This window comes from Coptis chinensis, chromosome 7, assembly GCF_015680905.1.
Source record: "Coptis chinensis isolate HL-2020 chromosome 7, ASM1568090v1, whole genome shotgun sequence".
NCBI lineage: Eukaryota > Viridiplantae > Streptophyta > Magnoliopsida > Ranunculales > Ranunculaceae > Coptis > Coptis chinensis.
Genome location: NC_141462.1, coordinates 59501183 through 59522963, shown reverse-complemented (window position 1 = coordinate 59522963; position 21781 = coordinate 59501183). Strand labels below are relative to the sequence as shown.

The 21781-nt window shown below is 36.2% G+C and overlaps 1 protein-coding gene and 1 pseudogene across 1 annotated transcript; both read left to right on the top strand.

Moving 5' to 3' along the window:
• The first annotated feature begins 6595 nt into the window (after window positions 1–6595).
• On the top strand, window positions 6596–19434 carry LOC147488186 (Nitrilase/cyanide hydratase and apolipoprotein N-acyltransferase family protein). Its single transcript, XM_086570825.1, has 7 exons — window positions 6596–7085; window positions 7166–7224; window positions 7319–7431; window positions 7552–7644; window positions 10742–10844; window positions 18265–18347; window positions 19152–19434. The coding sequence occupies exons 1-7, from the start codon at window positions 6736–6738 to the stop codon at window positions 19191–19193; spliced, it is 843 nt and encodes a 280-aa protein (XP_086426951.1). The 5' UTR covers window positions 6596–6735; the 3' UTR covers window positions 19194–19434.
• A 489-nt stretch (window positions 19435–19923) lies between these two features.
• On the top strand, window positions 19924–21125 carry LOC147488185 (ubiquitin fusion degradation protein 1 B pseudogene; annotated as a pseudogene).
• The last annotated feature ends 656 nt before the right edge of the window (window positions 21126–21781 follow it).

Below are 21781 nucleotides of genomic sequence, written 5' to 3'. Positions count from 1 at the left end.
TGCCTACAAGCTTTGACAGAGCTTCAACAGCCCGACATCAACCAACGACCCCAAACAAGATTTAATATATAAACAGTGTTCAATAAACTACAAACAGTTCCAACCCGTATACTAAACAACTGCTTGTTTTGGCTCACCGCCATTAACGTTCTTTCGAGCTTCAGCAGTTTAACTAAAATCTAAAACATATCGACAGAACTAAAATTATAAAAACTGGTCGGAAACACTTTCGACAAGAATTCAGAAATACTAAGCATTTAAAATCATAGTTTTAGTAGTGGTGAGAGATAAACTCTACTCACTTGGCTTAACAGCTCCACGAATCCTCCTAGTCCGAATCGTCGCGCTCCACCCTCCAGCAAACGAGTTTCTAGCTCTGCCTCCATTTTTATTATTTTTTTATTCTCCAAGAACCCTATTCTCTAGAACAATGTGATTATATACTTGGGTTTGAAACCCAAGCCCAATACAGACTCGGGCCCAAAAATCAGGCCCGCGTATCCCAAATCCAATCCAGCCGATTTTATATAAAATTAAATTAATTAATTAATAAATAAATATGTATTTTAAACACAGGTGTTACAGCTATACACATCTCAAAATAATCTCGTCCCGAGATTCGGAAGTAAAGCTATACGAACAAATAACGTTGGTTATTAACTTAGAAAATACCCAAGAATATACGTAGATTAAACTTAAGCAAGATAACATTTGTATTAATTATTTCTAAATAATACCTGAATATGTATCATCATGCCATTACAAAACCTATTATAGTTTAACTGTCTATATTAAAATAAATGATTACTGTCACTTAAACACAAGACAAATATATAATTTCTTTTTAGCATGTAGTTTCTTGACACGTAGCAAACTCTACGAAAATTAATATTCTACTTAACTAATCAATAATATGGGGTAAGTTCATCTCTGCATAAAACATTATGGAGTCTTTCATTATCATGCACCAAAGAAAAATTTGTGCCCTAACACACTTAAAACAAAAGGTCACTCATATCATTGATACTACAATAAAACTTTATATTTACTTTAGTCATGTTATCAGAAGTATTAAATTTAAAACAACCCTTGAATTCTAATTCATGCTTGCAACTGGACGTATCCAATTTTTTTTTTTTTTTTTTTTTTTTCATATTCATCTATTAAAATCATATAGACTTAAACAAAACAATTAAGAATGAATACCCGATGCTCATTGCTATTATTATTAGTACTATTTATTTTAAACGGTGAAAAGATTCAAAAAATTTAATCTCCATATACAATGACAATTACAATAAGACTTGCTACCGTATAACACGAATTTTAAAATAAATTAGGATAATATAAACTCACTTCTAATATATCACCCATAACAAGTTATATTCTCATGGTAATATTTATGAACCATAAATCAAGGTATATATTTAAGAATACTCGAATATGCAAAAAAATCAATGTGAAACTAATTTAACAATATTAATCAATCATGTCATAATTTATCGGCACGAAGTACACTTATAAGACAAAATAAAAATCCATTTGTTGTTGAAATACGATCATCATTATATTAAGACATCCTCTACATAAATTCCAATATAGTTAAAAAAAAAATAACAATTATCACCATTATTTTTAATTAATCATTAATAACGTGACCCTAAGAAAACAACCTACACATGCATGTCTTCCTGGTAAAACAATATTAATCATCACATACGCACGGTAATAGTTCCTCTATATACAATAATATAAAAACGTGTATACGCAAGTATACACATCTCAAAAAGAATACACGTATATTTTATTATTATTATTTTTTTCTATTTATAATTAATCACATCTAACAAATTAATCTATTATACTTCAAAATACTATTCATCCATTAAAGTATACGAGTGAGGCGAGATAGTTCCTCCAACACAGAGGCAATTAGTTCCTTACTCAGTACGTCACAAAGTCATCAGTTGATGCACTCATTCAATATAGATTAAAATATCTCATTGTTTCTCGAATAATAACATAACACTCCAATACAAAGTTCACAAACATGTTATCGCACTTAATCCATAATCCATGTGAACATGATCACCAACAACAAAACAACATTATAGCAGCACACCATTTTGATCAAATCCATTAATAATTAACAAATAATAAATGTAACTACTCCTCATATGATAAGAAAACAAAAACATCATTTCATATGCACTCCACCAGAGTAACTAATATAAATATACACATTACACGTACAAACAAATCAAGAAAAATATTGACTCTCTTTATTTCTATATCTCTTTCATTTTCTTTGTAAAAATAAAACAACTAGCGGAAATAGTTTTGAAAATAAAACTTCTTAAACACTACTCATAAACCACGATCCGAGAATCACTTAGACTCACCTAAGTCTAAGCTAACCAAATGCTCTGATACCAAACTGTCACACCCCGAATTTCGACAGAATTCGAAAAAACAATATTTGTTCCCGACTCTTCGATCTTCGAGGTATGACGCACTCTCAACTCCCAAAAACCCATAAATAGTTTAAATATGCGGATAATTTAAAAACCAATAAAAATTTCAAATTAACAAAAGTCCTCTTCATTACAAAAATTAACAAATGAAAATGCAAATAACCTTATCTCAACTGAAAATCTATATCACCTCAAAGGAAAACAAAGCCTATCTTGAAATCGGCGATAACTAACGAACCACAAGCAAAGAACCAATCTTCTTCAACACTAAACTCACAAGACTTATCAACTATGTTCATTTAATGAACACACCCGATAAGCAAACATGCAAATCGGGTCAGCATTATAAAAATGATGGTGTGAGTAGCTTTAAAATACAACATATACTTATACATATACATACACAATCCATAAGGCAGTTAGTTCTTTTCTCGAGGCGCCTTAACTTTCAACGACTAATACGTCATCCTTAAGTACAATAATTAAGGCAGGTAGTTTCTCTACTGAGGCACCTTATCTTCCCACTAACCACACAACAAACTATACGCATAATAAAAAGGCATTTAGTTTCTCCACGAGGCGCCTTAGGTTCTAACTAAAATATAACCAGCCAAGCATATTCCATACTTACCTCATTTCATGCTTAATTACAGAGTGAGTCGTCTCTGCACAAGTAATTAGTTTGACCCACACTTCAGCAAAACCATATACAATCATCTATCTAAAGATACATCATTAACCAATACAGTACCATAATTATATTAATTAAGGCTTTCTTTGTGTGTCCCTAAAATCACGTCATATCTATGTCTTACCTAGTTTCTCTAGCTACCACAATCGGTTCCCAACGCCGAACATGTACATCCACATGCCTCCCCTTACATAATGAACCACTCCGTGCGTAACTACCTTGAGCGGGATGCCGCACACCAGGTAACCCTCACACGAAAGCCATTATGTAAGTACTGCCACTATTCGGCATAAAATATCGCGCGTCTCGTTCTAATTTTGCGAACGGAATAATCAAGCCACCTTTCGGCTACGATTGCCTAACACATGGGTCAATCAACATCTTATATATACACCCTACACAAGGGCCAATCATATCATATACGCCCACACAGGGCAAATCACATGAGTTGTGGTAGTCAGGTTCTAGGATTTTCGTTACGTAATTTATTCAGGTGTCATACATAAATATCTCAGAATCATTCCACTATATCAGGTGCAGGTCAATTACCTTATTGCACTAAGCCACAATATTTAGAAATATCTCAATTATATCTAATAACCACTTTCATTCTTTCCCGTGCCAATATATTATTGCACTAAGCCAAAATCCCGTGGGAAAATATCCACACGTACTATACTACCTCATAGTAGCATCTCACATATAAAATAATGGAGCGTTTATACATTTATGTCTCCAAAACTATTGCATTTAATATATATATCCCAACATATTATATAATGTTACAATTGCTTTAAACGTAACGCATACATTTTTATAGCGTTTTAGGAATATTATATCTCCTAAAGTTTCTATCTCGTCACGTGTCAAAATATACACAATATCAACGTCAAATCTTACCTAGATAATGACAATCAAATTTATACAAGCTTCTACAACATTTTAGCATTTGATTTGTCCATACAATTTAATATATAAAACGTAACACAATTAAACAGTCAACAGTCCACAATCAAAGTCCATGAAAATCTAAATTCTATGAATCTAAATCCGTATATAATTAAATACTCATAAAAACATATATATCTAAGTCTTGTTATCAGAATTCCCCTCTGGTTACGTACCAATATTTATATATTTTACACACTACTTACATCAAATCTTAATTAGATAATGACAAACAAAGTTATACAATTTTCGACAATAGTTTATTACTATATTTGTCCATATTCTTAAATATGTGAAAATCTGGAAAAAGTCAACCTTCCACAGTCAACGGTCAACGATCAAAGTCAAAGTCAACACGTCATGGTCAAAGTCAACACATCATGGTCGAAGTCAAACTGTCATTTCCATGTTCAACAGGTTCAGAGTCATAACCCTGGTTCATGGCTAAGGGCAAAGGTGCATGGCTCATGGGCTCATGACCAAGGTAATGGTTCGGACCTAACTGGCCAAGCCCAAACCTTAGAACCCGAAAGTCTAAATGTTGAAAGATCCATTTGGATCTCTATAAAGTCCTATGGACTGGCCCCAAACAATATTAGAAACTGGCCCAAAATAGTTAAGTGGTTCGACCCAAAAATTAAACTGAAACCGGCCCAAAAACTTTAAATTAAACTGGCCAAAACTAAACTAATAGAAAATGGCCCAACCCACTAACTAATATCAAAACCGGTCTGGCCCAACAATTTAAACCGGCCCAAGAAAACTAAACTAGAATCCGGCCTAACCAAACAACCCAAGCCCAAGAGAAACCGACCCAGGCCCAAGCCCAGCCGGTCATATTCTTCCTCAGGTTTCTCCTCCACCACCAGCACCAAATCGACCACCACACCTCCACACACACCACCCCTTTTTAACCAAGCGGTTTCACTCCTATACACAAACCCTACAACTTTAATAAAGCCAAAAACTCTAAATCATTCAATCCCGATTATTCATCAACCTAGATCTAAAATTCTCGCCGCCATCAACGGCTTCTACAACCTCCGACAGCCCCCATTTGAACATCAATACCCAAACCTCAACCCCTTACTACCCCAATCTTCAATTAACACAAAAAAAAAAACAACAACCACAGTTTACCTAACTAATTTTACTGGCGATTTTTCTTTATGCCGCCATTAACGCCCTCTAAAAGCTTCGACAGCACCCATGACAACCTCCAACCACCACCAATCGGGGTGGGTTTTGATCTCCACCCAAACCCCTAATTCTAATCCAACCCAAACATCCTCACTCCTCACCAAACTGTCTCGACGCCATTAACGCCTACAAGCTTTGACAGAGCTTCGACAGCCCGACATCAACCAACGACCCCAAACAAGATTTAATATATAAACAGTGTTCAATAAACTACAAACAGTTCCAACCCAACCGTATACCGAACAACTGCTTGTTTTGGCTCGCCGCCATTAACGTTCTTTCGAGCTTCAGCAGTTCAACTAAAATCTAAAACATATCAACAGAACTAAAATTATAAAAACTAGTCGGAAACACTCGACAGTAAATTTGTAAATACTAAACAGACGAAAATCATAGTTTTAGTAGTGGTGAGAGATAAACTCTACTCACTTGGCTTAACAGCTCCACGAATCCTCCTAGTCTGAATCGTCGTGCTCCACCCTCCAGCAAACGAGTTTCTAGCTCTCCCTCCATTTTTATTATTTTTTTATTCTCCAAGAACCCTATTCTCGAGAACAATGTGATTATATACTTGGGTTTGAAATCTATGCCCAATACAGACTCGGGCCCAAAAATCAGGCCCGCGTATTCCAAATCCAATCCAGCCAATTTTATATAAAATTAAATTAATTAATTAATAAATAAATATGTATTTTAAATACGGGCGTTACAACCTCACTGGGTCGTTTAGGGTTTTTTCAAACAATAACAATAATTTGTTTTGGTACTTCCAAACAACCTTACACTCACCAAAATAACAACAAAACATTACGAGTAATCAAAATAACAATAACAACCATACTCATTATTCAACAATATACACAAAAAATTGAGAAACTAGAGTTGAATCAAAAAGAAAATAAATAAAATTGTGCACTCACCAAAATTGTTACTCGAAACTGGAGAAATGATTGTTTGCACCAAACTCCAAACTCCAAACTCTCTCCAAACTCCAAACTCTCAATCTCCATAATGCACCCAAACACAATGTCTACTCACCACAACAATGCCCACAATCAATTCAAACTCAAACTCAAATTTTGTTTTGGGTTTTGTTTTGAGTGTTTTTTGGGTTTTTTGGTGAGAAATTGAGAGAGAGATGACCGGTTAGAGAAGGTTGTAGCCGGTATGCGTTGAGGTTGGGGGTATATAGGGCTTTTGCTGTTAGGCTTCATTTTTGGGCTTGGACTGGAGGCTGCCCAATCCTATTTATGTGGCGCCCAATACAGGACTCTAGAAATTTGAGCCCTTCCATTGAAAATAACGATAAATTACAACAAATACATCGTTGATTTAAGCTATAACTAATTCTGGATTAATAAAGGGTTTTGAACCTAGCTTGCCTCACTCGTCAACATTTGGTCTCTCTCTCTCTCCTGCAATATGGCAGTAGTAAGAATAGCAGCCGTACAAATGACGTCAGTGAATGACCTGACTTCCAATTTCAACACGTGCTCTCGCTTAGTTAAAGAAGCAGTTACGGCTGGCGCGAAGTTAATTTGTTTCCCAGAAAACTTTTCATTCGTTGGCGCTAAAGACGGAGAGAGTCTTTCCATTGCCGAACCATTAAATGGACCAATCATGCACAAATATTGTAACCTTGCCAGGGAATCCAAGATATGGTTGTCACTGGGTGGTTTTCAAGAAAAAATAGATGCCGCACATTTGTGTAATACACATGTTTTAGTAGATGATTCTGGGAATATTACAACTACATACCGGAAGATACATTTGTAAGATTTTTTTTTTTTTTTTTTTTTTTTTTTTTAAAATTATTATGTGTGATCTAAGAGAAGTTCTTTCTGCTTTTAAGGTTTGATGTGGATGTTCCAGGTGGAATGGTGTATAAAGAGAGTGCTTTTACCATTGCAGGTAAACATTCGTTGCGAATGTACATAACATGTTTGTTTAATCTCTGCTTCTTTAATCTCTTGAGCAATAGAAATTACAGCTCTACATATTTCAGGAAAGGATATTGTTTCAGTAGACAGTCCTGTAGGACGTCTGGGTGTAACAGTATGCTATGACTTAAGATTTCCAGAGCTTTATCAAGAGCTACGATTTCAGCACCAAGCACAAGTACAAACCAAACCCTCTATCTATCTTGTTTTTTTTTATTTATTTATACTATTTTTTTTGTTAAGCGAGTATCCTATTTCAGAATTACGAGATATATTTTAAACTTTGATTCTTGCGCAGGTTCTATTGGTACCTGCGGCTTTCACAAGGATTACTGGGGAGGCACACTGGGAAGTTCTTCTCCGTGCTCGTGCAATAGAGACTCAGTGCTATGTATGGTATTCATGTTTTAAGTTTTTACAATTAAAAAATACATCATTCATTGTTAGCATTTTTGCTTTTTTACTGCAATGCACTATAGTTTTTCTGTGTCATTCAATCCTTTAGGATTGAACGAATTGTTGAGTTCCCAACGGAGTCTTGGATTATCTAGAGTTCATAAAATTTTAGTACTTTACAGTGTGTATATCAATTGAGGGTAATGGACATTTGATAGAGTGTTGAGGAAGTTACTTTGGTGGGTTTTGGAAAAGAAAGGAGTACCTAGAGGGTGTTAAGAGAGGAAGGACTTTATGAGCCCTGGTTACTTCAGTTAACCACTAATAGGCGGTGGACCACTTATTACAAGCTTTCTTGTTATATAAGTGAATTAACTTTTACATATAAAAAAAAGAAAAAAAAATTATGGATAAAAAAGAAAAAGAGCTATGTTTATCATATTTTCTCCCCTAAAGTTGGTAGAACTACATATCTACCCTAGTTTACGAACTGTATTTACATTTTTTTTTTCTTAATTGGGGACATTCTCAATTTACATAAAAACTACAATGTACTATAGTTAACTTTATTCACCCTCCCCCTACCTCGCCCTTGCTTCCTTCAATCTCTATTACATATTACTGATATTAGTAATCAAGGCCTAGGGCCCATGATCCAGAAGTCTTTGTAGATTTGACTTTCTTGCTTTATAAGCTGCCGACATCATCTGAGGCTTGCTTCCAGTTTTTCCATTAAGAAACAGGGAGATCAATTGGAAACTCTGTTAAAGCATATAAGTATAGAAAAAATATTAGAGAAAGAGAGAGATACCCTTATTAGTGAGTGCTCATTATGGGAGGTGGTTTGCCTTTTCTAGAGCCATAGAAGAGGTAACCTCCTCACTAAGTAATAGTGTTACACGAGGGAACTAACTCCCTGTAGTGGGTTACGCTAGGAAACACTTAAGCATAGAAGATTCTCTACATGGATCCCATGGTGGGAAGCCACACTTGGTTTGACCTTTGGCTTGAACTAGATTATAAAACTCCCCCTTGGACTTCGACTATTTATAAGTATATTACCTCATTTAAACATTCTGCCAAAGAAAAGGAGCACAATCTTTACGTAAGCGTAGATTTGGTGTTTGGACACGCTTAATGTTGACTCGTTATAACCTTGTCAGTGAACATCAATAGGAAAAATCTGATCGAAGTCCTTACAATAAATAAAATTGATTCTCGTTGAATACTCCTGCTGAAACCAACAAGACTGATTTTGTAATTTTCGCACTGCAATGTTGATGACATGCTTTCTGAAGGTAGCAGACACTAATGACAATCACAACTATCACAAAAGTCACAGCAATGTCATTCACATTAGGCACTGTAAAATTTCTTGAATTAAGCAATAACATGCACAATGGAGCTGCGACTAGTGTGAGTACGAAAGCAAACAAGTCAAGTATTTGGCGGCGCTAATTTCTTTAAACTATGGACGGACTTTCTGCCTGTATATCCTTGTTTTGGTGATACATGCAACTCATCTCTCTTGATGTGTAATTTGCAAATGGTGTATTAGTTACTAAAATAGGGATCAATACGAATATAGGCTCTAAAGAGGTTCAAACATAGTACATTGAGTGTGACTTTAGTGGGACTATTTCTAGGGAAGAGGTGTTAGTGAAAACAGGAGAAGAAATAACTGAAGTTACTCTATAAGGATGTGTACTGTAATGTTAAAATAACTGAAAATGTTAAAATATTTCTTGAGTGTAACTTTATCATTTAGAAGGATGGAAAAGTCAAGGAGGTTCTTGCCCATATAGTAAAACCTAGATGGGTAAGTAGGCTTTGAGAGTGTTAGTTGTCTGGTAAGTTCTGATTATACTGAAAAGGAATTTTAAGAAGCTACCAGCAAGACCATATATGTGTTAGAGAGTAACTTCAGAATGTTGTTCACCTAAGAAACTGAATGTCGTACACTTGGTTAGACAAAGACGAGGATGTTTAGATGCATGAGTGTTAAGACAAGAAAGGATACATTTGGAGCATCTACATTCAGGAAAATGTTTTATTAGTAGGCCATAGAGGTGTAGATTAGATTTAAGGGAGAGTTTGATTTGGTATCGGCATTTTGTCCATGTGCAATGTTAAAATGGTGTAAACAGTCTTTGCAGTGTAAAACTTGAGGATTTTACAAAAAGGAAGCGGAGCTGTAGAGTGACAAGGATTTTTCAGTGGTGGTTGCAGACTGAAGACTGAAGATACATAATTAGATGGAGGAACATGATTTTATAAATCCATTCTTGACATCTCTTTTTTTTGCTCAGTAAAAGTTAAATTGTATTAATCAAAGAAAATGTAGGTCGAGATAACCTACCATTACAACGGAAATATAAAAACAACCCAAAAATAAACCAACCACCCTACTCAAGACTCTCTATACATAATATCTTCCCATTCTCGACATCTGGCCTCAGCCTCCATGTTTATTCTGTTTGTTGTAGGCATTTGTTCCTCATTAAAATGGTATTAATCTTTAGACATAAACCTTAGTTTTCTCCATGCTTTGTTCCAAGACTTAAAAGACATCCACTTGTCAAATGCCATATTAAACAATCTGGTGTGTATCTCTCTCTCTCTCTCATCAGTATAGCGGCACTTAATAGCAATGGTTTTGTCGTAGCTATTAAAGGTTCCCAAGACAAAACATATGCATATCAGTGGGGTGGTCTTAATGCAACTTCTTAGAACTTGTGCTGACATGGGATAATCATTTGAAGTTTTTGACAAATTTCCTAGTGCTTACAAAGGTCTGTGTTTTCAGCTCTGATGCATTTAAAACGCTACAGAATATTTATCCTCCAGTATCTATCTAGTAAGGTAGATTCTCTAAGAAGGGCATGAGATTAATTTTCCTCCTGAACGATGTTGTAATGATGTTTAAGATAAGATTTGACAATTTACAGTTAAAATATTTTGATCTCTAAATCATCATATTTTGAAAAGAAAAAGTATGCACACACTCAAACTTTTCATCAGAAAAGGTTTTGTGATTAATATCTTGCATCTAAAATGTGAAATTGCAATAACTTTGATGGACGTTTCCGTAGGTTGTTGCATCTGCACAAGCTGGAAAGCACAATGACAAAAGAGAAAGCTATGGAGATACCTTAATCATTGATCCATGGGGGAAAGTTATCAGTAGGCTACCAGGTGAGTATTAGTTCCTGTCAGTCTTATATATGGTTGTTGTTATCATTTATTAGTGTGATTAAGCAAGTTATTTGTTTCACTACTTCTTACCATACAAATTGTTTCATTTAGTATACTTTATAACAAATGTCAAGCAAAAGGGTTTGAGAGTGTTGGTACATAAGAGAACAAGATTAAATAGAAAGAACATACAATTGTTAATGAGAGTGAGGAAAAAGAAAAGGGAACACAATTTTCCACGGAGGTTTTTACCACTTCTATGAAGTCTCAGCTAGGGGTGTCAATGGACCGGTTTGGATCGGATTCTGTAAAATCCGAACCCGAACCGATAAGAATTTAGTGAACCTGAAACCGACCCGAACCCGAACCAATAAGAATTTAATGAACCTGAAACCGACCCGAACCGATAAGAATTTAATGAACCCGAAACCGATCCGACCCAAACCGCTAATTATCACTTTTGGTCTTTTTGAACAAAAACCATAATTTTTGTCTTATTTTTCAAGTCAGACCACATGAACTTTTCTTGGTCAAACTCACTCAGAGTCTAAGACCACATAAAGCAAAATAGAAGCAAATAATAATCAAACCTTCACTACCATAAGTAAGATCAAATAGTACTCCACATCGATAAAGTATGAGTGAATACTTCTACAACCAAATATTAAGGATCTTATAAGTAATCCAAAATAACTAAATAAGAGTCCAAGTGAAAAATTCAAGATCTTTTAAGATATCATATCCAGCAAAATCTCATAAAACTTCCAAGCAAATCATCTCCTGCCAAAATCTAACTACCCCAAAATCATTGAGATTTGTTTGCATATGATTGCATCTACTGATCACATCCAGCAAACTCTCAAAGCAAGCTTCCAAGCAAAATAAATCCTGCCAAAATAAAACAACCACCCTAAATCAAGAGATCTTTGGTGTATCATTCCATCTAATTATCTAGTAAATCTAGGACATTGTAAACACATAGTTGGTGATCGTATTAACCCTGTAGAAAACAGAAGGACTTCTGATCAATGTTAAATATGACATTAAAATACTTTAGTATTTAAAGTGTGTAATAACAAGATGTAATTAAAACACACCAAGCTTTCTAATTCAACTGATAGTTCCTACCATTGCATCATTCTTTACCATCTTCTTTTTTGCTTGTGCTAATTGAAGAGAATGATGTAGACGAATCTAAGATAAACAATTAAGTGACGAGTTACGTAACTATCAATTACAATAGGCACCATTTATGAGTTAATATATTATTCATCCATTACAATAGTGAACTTAACTATACGTACTTGCTGGAATTGCTGGCAACCAACTTTGTGTGCATAAGAGAGCTTCAACCATGTCAGTCCCCAATGATGTGCGTTTATCACATAGCACTCTACCCCCAGTACTGAATGTTGATTCTGAAGGAACCGAAGTAACTGGAATACTCAAAATATCTCGCGCCATCCTTGACAAAGTGGGATACTTGGGAGCGTTAATCCTCCACCAATCCAATACACTTGCACCCTAGAGTACAGATTCCTCCAAGTAAAGTTCCAACTCAGATTTTGTTTGTATACCAACAATAACTTCTTGCAGATACCAATTTTCCATTCTTTTAGCTTTCTTTCTAACCACACTTTCTGTCCTAGTCAATTGTGTTGAACTCATGGACACCTGACTTGTCGAGAGTGAAGCATATGTCGTAAAAATATGAACGAAGGCATCTTTAATCTTTTTTTCTGCGACTTGTCCGAAGTTTCATCGTAAATATGTGTAAAGTAGTACTTTATAAATCTAATCTTGAACTCTGGATTCAACACAACAGCCACTCCCAGTATCAAACTGCAATCAGACCAGGATTTACTAAATTTAATTTCTCCGTCATCTTGCGTGCCATAACTTGCACACTAAATATAGGACTGTCTTGCCATTCTAAAATGCTCAAGTGATTCTCACAAACCTCGGAGAAATAAATGTGTGCAGTTGGATACTTTTTACCTAAAGTACACATTTCAAAACATGGTTACTCACTTAATTATATCAAACAATAAACCAATTACAAAAGAAAAGGAATTGCAAAAGAAAAGGGAATTGCTTATTAAATTATATACCTGAAAGAGTGTTTGTTGAATCAACAAACACTTTCAAGCAATTGCAAATAACTCTTGCCATGTCTCATTCTTCTCTCGAAGGATTCACCTGAAAATCATCATCTCGTTGGTCTAAACGCATGAAACCTTCTTGTTACTCGAGTGCAGTTTCAAGCATTTCTTGTGTTGAATTCCACCTAGACTTGCAATCAAGAGAAATAGACTTTACTATTGTTACTTTGACTTGATTAATTGCAGCCTGCCATTTCGTCTTTCTTTGAGGTGTAAGGCTAACATACTTACAACACTCTCGAATATTTTTCAAAGTATCTCCTAATACTTCTAGACCATCTTTAACAGTAAGGTTGATGATATGGGTTGTACAATGTATATGAAAATAATCCCCACCCGATACCAACAAACTATCTTGGTTGAGAGTCCCCTTCAAGCTTGCAATCAATGCATCATTAGACGAGGCATTGTCCAGAGTAATAGCAAACGCTTTTTTATCAATGTTCCAGTCGAGTAAACAGTTCATTACTTTAGCCAATTCCTCCCTTGTATGACCACAATCAAGCTTCAAAAAGTTTAAAATCTTTGACCTCAAAACCCAATCATCGTCAATAAAATGACAAGTTACACACATATGAATCTTTTGTATTTTCAGATGACCACAAGTTGGTTGTCAAACTGATTCGGCTTGGAAGCTTCTCTAATAGACGATATAGCTCAACCTTTTCCTCTTTAAAAAGTTCGGTAATATCAGCCCTTAGTGTATTGCGCTTCTTAAGGTCAAAAAGAGGTTGAAGGTTTTGCACAAACTCCCTAAAATAAAGATGATCCACCATAAGAAAAGCATATTCATGTTTCACAACCATCTTGGACAGATCATGACGACTCCTCTCTTGAGTAAATTTGTGATTCTTGATAGAAGCAGTTCTATCTTCTCTCTTGAGTCAGGGTCAGGTCATGTTGCTGACCTGACCCTGGCTTCGCCCCTACGAGAGCATGTTTTCAAGTGTGACCTCAAGTGACTAGTTCCATTAGTACTTTTCCCGTCATACTTCTCTTTGCAATGCATTCAAATGGCACTATCCACTCCTTTCTCATCTTTTTTCTTGTCAAATTATTCCCACACATCAGACCTCAACTTCCTAGTAGCTATACAAATTTGAGTGCTTTCATCTTTCCATTCATCAATCACACTAATATTACTTTTAGCAACAGAACTAACACTCGACGATGGAGTAGACATAATATGTTTTATAAGCACTGCAATGGAAAAATAAAAAACGCAGAGGGGGAGTGTTGACATATATGAGTCTCTAATATATTAATAAAATTGACCCATCACATAAGTTCGAGCTTATGGAGAAATTGGCAATTTAACATGGTATCAGAGCCATTAGTTTCTGAGAGGTCTCTGGTTCAACTCCTACCAAGTGAAGATGTCCAGTCCTTCTACTTGTGTATTTCCAGCGTATCCCGCTGAGGGAGAGTGTTGACATATATGAGCCTCTAATATATTAATAGAATTGACCCTTCACATAAGTTCGAGCGTATGGAGAAATTGGCAATTTAACATGGTATCAGAGCCACTGGTTTCTGAGAGGTCTCGAGTTCAACTCCTACCAGATGAAGATGTCCAGTCCTTCTATCTGTGTATTTTCAGCGTGTCCTGCTGAGGGGGAGTGTTGACATATATGAGTCTCTAATATATTAATAGAATTGACCCTTCACATAAGTTCGAGTTTATGGAGAAATTGACAATTTAACATTGTATCAGAGCCACTGGTTTCTGAGAGGTCTCGGGTTCAACTCTTACCAGGTGAAGATGTCCAGTCCTTCCATTTGTGTATTTCCAGCGTGTCTCGCTGAGGGGGAATGTTGACATATATGAGTCTCTAATATATTAATAGAATTGACCCTTCTCCATAAGCTCGAACTTCTCTATAAGCTCGAACTTATGTGAAGGGTCAATTCTATTAATATATTAGAGGCTTATATATGTCAACAAAAAGTGAACCCATTACCGAACCGAACCCGAAATACAAAATCCGAACCCATTTTTTATCGGTTTGGTTTGGGTCGGTTATTGGGTTATCGAAACCCATTGGCAGCCCTAGTCTCAGCACATTAGACATAAATACCCCTAAACATCCTTCAATATGAAGTACGGAAATAGGGAAAGCATCATCTTTTTTTTTTTCCTTTTTAAACTCAAGAAGGACCACCAAGAACTCTACAATCTCATTTTACAAGCACGACATTTAAATTGTTGTTGGTGACTTGGTGTTAAAAGTTCCATTAGAAAGGTTGAAATTTAACAAAACAACATGAGTGGACAACATGAATGACTGTGAATGAGTAAAATAAAAACACGAGTCTTATAATATCAATACATAAACATGGGTTTCAAATCCTTCTTGCTCTTCTCTATGTTTCATTGAGGAGAGTTACGATTTCATGGTGCTGGTACTTTCTGTTAATGGTAAGGGATGCTTGCAGCATCATAACAAACAAATCAAGCAATAAGAAAATTAATGTGAATGCCAAATTGGGAATTTTGAAATATTAGCTAAATCTGCATCGGGTTTTCCTTATTTTGCTTATATTCAGCCTGGGTATCAATGATCTGATTTGGGGATATTTTGAATTTTCACTTGGGGTGGTGATCCAATGATTCAAAGAGAAGAAAAGCTTTATTAAACTTAGAATTCGTTGGGTTTCTGGAGCGTTTGTAATGTGTAGAAGTTGGGGGATATAGATAATCAAATTGATAAATGGAAAATTTATGCGAGAAGATCGAGAATATTGATTGGTTTTTGTGTATGACGAAGAAGAACCGAAGAAGAGAAGTTCAATTTGAAATTCCATGTTTTGAGGGGTATTTCTGTCACACAACTTGTAAATCCAGGTGAGCGTAAAAATTAGGCGTGGAAAAATGCGGTCCCAATAAAAGTTAGGCTGATTATATTTTTTCGAGAGAGTCAATCATTTGATCACGTCATGATTGACATTTTCGTCTGTTACTATCCCCGTTACATCATTAGGTAGCCTTGAGGCTGTTTCCAAGGCAATCTTGCAGTGTAGCTAAGAATGGATGGCAAACTGTTCAGTGGTCAGGTGATCCCGTCTCTATTTCTCATAGAATTGAATTAGAATAGCTTGTCGAGCAAGAGGACTTAGTCCTTAACAAAGCATACTATACCATTGGAAAAGGTGATTCTGAAACTTGTTCCAGACTTCCATACCAATGAGAAGTTAGGGTTATGGATACTTCCTCCAGACCCCCATCCCCTGGAGGCCACCTAAAATTCTGAATGAGAGAAGACGGCCACCTAGACTTATTCTGGCAGAAATCCCCCAAAGGCTCAATCAGTGAGCAATGAGTAAAGGAATAGAAACCAACATGTTCTTTCCATCTGATGCACTTGAAGAAGCTTCTTGCAGATTTTGGGACCCTTCATGGTTGTTTGGTGTAGTTATACATTAATTTTGGGTAAGCACCTATGTAATTCATCTGTTGACGGAAGGGTGCAATGGTAAATGGTAGAGGTTGACTGAAACTGGTTTTGTCTTTGTAGTGGTGTGTTGCATTGTATACTGTTTTTGTGGTCCCTGGAAGTTTCCTTGACGTAGTAGTCTATTTTCTGTTGTCAACCAAAAAGTCAAAGAGATTCATAAGGACGATCCAAACGATGCTAGATGGGGGGATTTAGTCATCAAATTTTTTTATTCGGTGCAGGCGAAACTTTAGGAAGTGTTCTTAGTTTCCTTATTTTCATGATATTTTCTTTCTTCACAAACATTCAGATTAGGTCAGCATTTAGGGTGTTCTTGATTCACGATTGTCATCGACCCTCTATTAAGTATAGGAGCACAGGGTTTTAAATGCGGCATAGTGCCATCAGATGCTTCTAGTTACCAAGAGTGGACTTTACTTCCATCTTTGATATTTTTTACCTTTACGCTCGACATTGGAGTATGTGATAGAACATCTAAAAAATGTGAAAAACTCGCATATTATCATTTTTGGTATCAAGTATGGAAACTAGTTTTTCAGAGAAACCATTAGCTTCCTCGTTAGTTTCCATGCACCAAGTAGACCCTTGTTTTCTATTGCATACTCTAGATGTTATGGTAAACCTTCAAAAAGTTGCCCCTAAAAAGTGGAAGATTTAGGCAATGTTGTGATCTTTTAGACATTTTTCGTGCGTTTCAAGTCTAATGGTATAAATTGTTGAATCCAGATTGAATATCCAACAAGTAGACCCAGACTTATACTCAAATATACTGCACTTAAAAGTGAAGGTCTTATTAGTTGACATAATATAAATGCCACCTTGTTAGATTAAAACTATTCAATATATTTATTTCATGGTTTTGACTCGTCGAAAGATTATGGAGAGATCAGGCAGTTAAGACCACTTGATTAAGTTGTTTTGACTAATTAAGCCTCACCCCTTTTTGACATCTTCTTGACCTTTGGTAACGGTATTTTGGGACAATGAATTTTAATCACGAATTAAACTAGTTAAACCTGTATCTACACCTAGCAATGTCCAGCGCCTTCGACACTTATGATAGCTGGCATCTCGGCACGCCCATGTACAAGGCAATCTTGGTAATTGGCGTGCCTTTGGCACCACCCATGTCTTTGATACTAGGTCTGTTATTTGTTTTTAGAATTTGATAGTTATATATCTTGACAGATCATTTCCATTGATGCCTATAGTTACTATTTTACTAAATTTTGATATGTGGATGAAAGTTATAATTTCTCAAAGGTTATATATTTTTGGTCAAATTGGAGGAAGCCCAAACAATTTGGAGAAAAGAAATTACTGAAGAGTTTCTTATTATAAGGTATCATTGAAGATTCTGATAGCCATCCTTTGTCGTCCACTGGATGAAATCTCGGCTTCACTCAGATTCTTTTTTCCTTGCGATGTTTATCTCCTACTTTTTATAACAGATATGCAAACTTTATTAAGGAACCTACTTGTTTTAATACTAGTAAAAAAACTTATTTATTTGAAAGGTTAACATGAGATTAAACGTCCATCCTCCTTATCCCACTGTTGGATGAAATATCGGCCACCACTGAGAAAGGTGTTCCTCGAGATGCCTATGTTCTATTTTGTTAGAATATACTCTCGACATTGGTTGGAAAATCTGCATACTCAAGTGTGAAATTTGTGTTGATGCCATGTCAGGTGTATCCTTAGGTTTAGGTAACTTGGTCTGCTATGTTATTGTGATAGCTATTGAGAACTAACAAACAATGCAACACAATATGTTGCTTATCGTTCTTTTTGGTATTGCAGATCGTCTGTCTACAGGCATTGCTGTAGCTGATATTGATTTCTCGCTGATCGATTCTGTGAGAACGAGGATGCCTATATCTGAGGTACATATTGTGAAGGTTACTGTTCAAATTCTAAATTTTCTTCTAAATAAGTAGACTGGAGTTGCAGGTGCCGACTAGCAAAGTCGGTAAAACCTTTGGGTGATGATACCAAAGGTCTGGGGCTCGAACCCGCCAGCATCAAAGAGTTACTGATCTCATTTAAAAACAGGCTTACCAATAAATAAAAAGTAGACTGGAGTCAGGGACTTGCTTTTGCTTTAAAATTAGGGTTAACTAGTATTACCCCCCCACTAGATGAGCCAATTAGGATTTTCCCCCCACCCTAAACACACGGTCAACTTGGTTTGACCGTTAACTTTCAAGTCAAACAACTGAAAATGACACAAATGCCCCCACCTAATTAAAATTGAACATTTTATTTTTGAAAATAATGAGAGCATTTATGTCATTTTCAGTTGTTTGACTTGAAAATTAACTGTCAAACCCAATTGACTGTGTGTTTAGGGGGGAGACCCTAATTTCCCATCTAGTGGGGGTGAAATCCTAATTGGCTCATCTAGTGGGGGGGGGGTAACACTAGTTCACCCTTAAAATTAAGGACCGGATCCACCTTTGTGGACTTAATCGGGGATCTCCTCTAACAAATTAGTAACTCTTGCTATGTAGTTGTGGTATTTTCCTCTTTCTAACTACAAAAATATTAGAAAAGGAAAGTTTTAATAATGTTTAGAGAAGATTTGTTAAGAATGAATCTTCTAATTTGAGTACAATGATTTGGAGATTTTTTCCCCAATAATCTGACACTCCACTTTTCTGATTTGTTTTTCACTTTTTCTGTATCAGCATAGGAAGCCACTTGATTTCTGGAAAGCTGCTACTCTATAGTTGAGGAAGTACATCATTCTGCAACCTATTTTACCTGAACAGTATTGGAAAGCCATGTTGGCAACTGTTATAGGTACCATCGGAAATGAACTTATACAACTGCTGTCCATAGTTGCTTCTGCGACTTTCCACCTTATGTTGTTACGGATTGACTGGTATCTCATGTAACTCATCATATTTTAACAACGAAGATTTTGTAATTGAAACTTTTAAATTTTAAATTTTTATTTTTTATGAATTTTATCATTTTGTCAATAAAATTCTAATCTAAGGCAATACCCTCATTATCCTTTGCTCATCTGGCAAGGTTATGTGTCATCTCATTACAAACTCTTGGAAAACATGTAATGGAAACTGAATGAAAGTAAGTTTTAGCATTCCCAGGATTCTCGATGATTGCCTCCAATTTTAATCATGGGACTCTTAATACTGCAGTTCTCGAGCTATATGGTTGCTAAAGTTGATTCAGCTGGATTACACCACAGAAGTTGATTCTGGTGGAAAAATTCGACCACAAAAATGCACTACTCTGGATTAAGATTCTCTCATGAAAGTTTCCTGTGTATCAAACAGCGCCAAATACAAGTCGGTCGAGAAGTGGACCCTCAATTGCCTCTTGTGAGTACACTCTTGGATTGTATACATCACTGGCCCATTAAGATCCACTTCCCCCTCCTAGTCCAAGTCCAACTCGAGAAATCGATGGGATTTACTTGTACAAGTACAACTAGAAATTGGAAACCCGCACTTATATAAATTAGGTGGTCAGGCCGTAGAAAGTAGAAAGTAGAAAGTAGAAACAACTCTTTTACGTACTCTTTCAATCTCCTCACATTGTTGCACCTTGTAACCATGAATTATGAAGCCGATTATCATGATAATGACTGCTCGTCATTCGACAAAGCTTACCGCTGTTACCCTGTATATTACCTAGAAAAGCCACATCTAGAAAACGGCGACAAAATTATAATGCCGCCTTCTGCTCTCGACTGTTTAGCTACTTTGCACATTGATTACCCCATGATGTTTGAACTCCATAGTCCTGCTGCGAAACGAACTTCTCATTGCAGTGTGATGGAATTTACAGCCGATGAGGGCATAGTCTATTTGCCTACCTGGATGATGGAGAATATGCACTTACAGGGAGGAGACATTGTACACATCAAGAATGCCACTTTACCAAAAGGAACATATGTCAAGTTGCAGCCTCACACTAAAGACTTCTTAGATATCTCTAACCCAAAAGCCTTACTGGAGACGGCATTGAGGTACTTCTCATGTTTGTCCATTGGGGATACTATCTTGGTGCCATATAACAATAAGAAATATAAGATAGATATCGTAGAAACAAAACCGTCCAATGCTGTCAGTATTATCGAGACAGATTGTGAAGTGGACTTTGCAGCTCCTCTTGATTACATAGAGCCTGTAAAGCCAGCGGTTGTGCCCTATGGTCCCTTGAAGAAGGCACTACCAGTAGAAGAGGCTCCCAAGGAAGATCCCAAGTTTGTTGCATTCACAGGTTGTGCAAGACGCTTGGACGGACAACCTTCTACACTATCGGCACCAACTTCACCAATAGTCAAATCACAGCAACCAGAGCTTACCAATGGGTCGACAGCGCCAAGCCTTTCCTCTCGTAAGCATTCAGGGAAACTTGTATTTGGTTCCGATGTGGGTCAGCCTCCAAAAACAACAAAAAAAGTCAGTGCAAAGGACACCAATCCTGAGCCTCAAAAGAAAGAGGAGCCAAAGTTCCAAGCATTCACGGGGAAAGGATACTCACTTGGGAGGTGATCTTTGTCTCTCATTAATTCCTTCTGGATTTTTGAGATAGAAAAGAGTTAGTAGCTATGAGGAAGTCTTTTGGTTATTGTCGTGTCGTCTTTTGTTCCAGAGATCCAACATGCTCACCTGTTGGCTGAACTTGTAAATTAAGGAGCAATATTGACCTGGGTTGTACTATGTCTATTCCTATGTCTGTCCAGTTATCTTTCAAGAGCAAGGACAAGTTGTATGAACTTTTTTCTATATGCTAATGAACGTCTATTCTCAAACAAAAAAAAAGAAACCTCCCTCTTAGATGTTTCACCTTTTGTTTCATCTTCTTTTCTCCTTTCCTGTTGTAAACTATACTAAGAATAGCTGCCTGTTTAGTTATACAAAATTAGATATGACTGGTAAAAAAACAAAAAATAATAATAATAAAGTTTTTTTTTTCTCGAATTGGTTACGGGCTGGGGTTAGGCAGACCCCAACTTGTATTAACTTTGAAACCTTTGGTACATGGTGCTCTTGCATCATCATCTATCATTTCTGATAGTTTGGCATCAAGAGGGTGATTGATATACATAAAAACTACATAATTGATATTACATAGTTTTGACAAGTAGTCTGCTGGCTTGTTACATTCCCTGTATGTGTGTTGTATACTGAATTTCTCCAGTCAGCTGATGAGGAGGGTAATGGATGCATGAAGGTTTAGGCAATACCACGGGATGGTTTCCTTACCTTGAATGATCTGCATTGCTCTGTACAAGTCAGTAGCTACTCTCACTTTCTTAAGGTTCATAAGAAGTGCACACTCA

What these genes read in the sequence shown, in the direction of transcription:
- LOC147488186 (XM_086570825.1), top strand. Translation starts at nt 6,736, where the DNA reads ATGGCAGTAGTAAGAATAGCAGCCGTACAAATGACGTCAGTGAATGAC. An exon ending in ACATACCGGAAGATACATTT is followed by an intron (nt 7,086 to 7,165) that starts GTAAGATTTTTT and finishes TCTGCTTTTAAG; the next exon opens with GTTTGATGTGGATGTTCCAG. An exon ending in AGTTATCAGTAGGCTACCAG is followed by an intron (nt 10,845 to 18,264) that starts GTGAGTATTAGT and finishes TTGGTATTGCAG; the next exon opens with ATCGTCTGTCTACAGGCATT.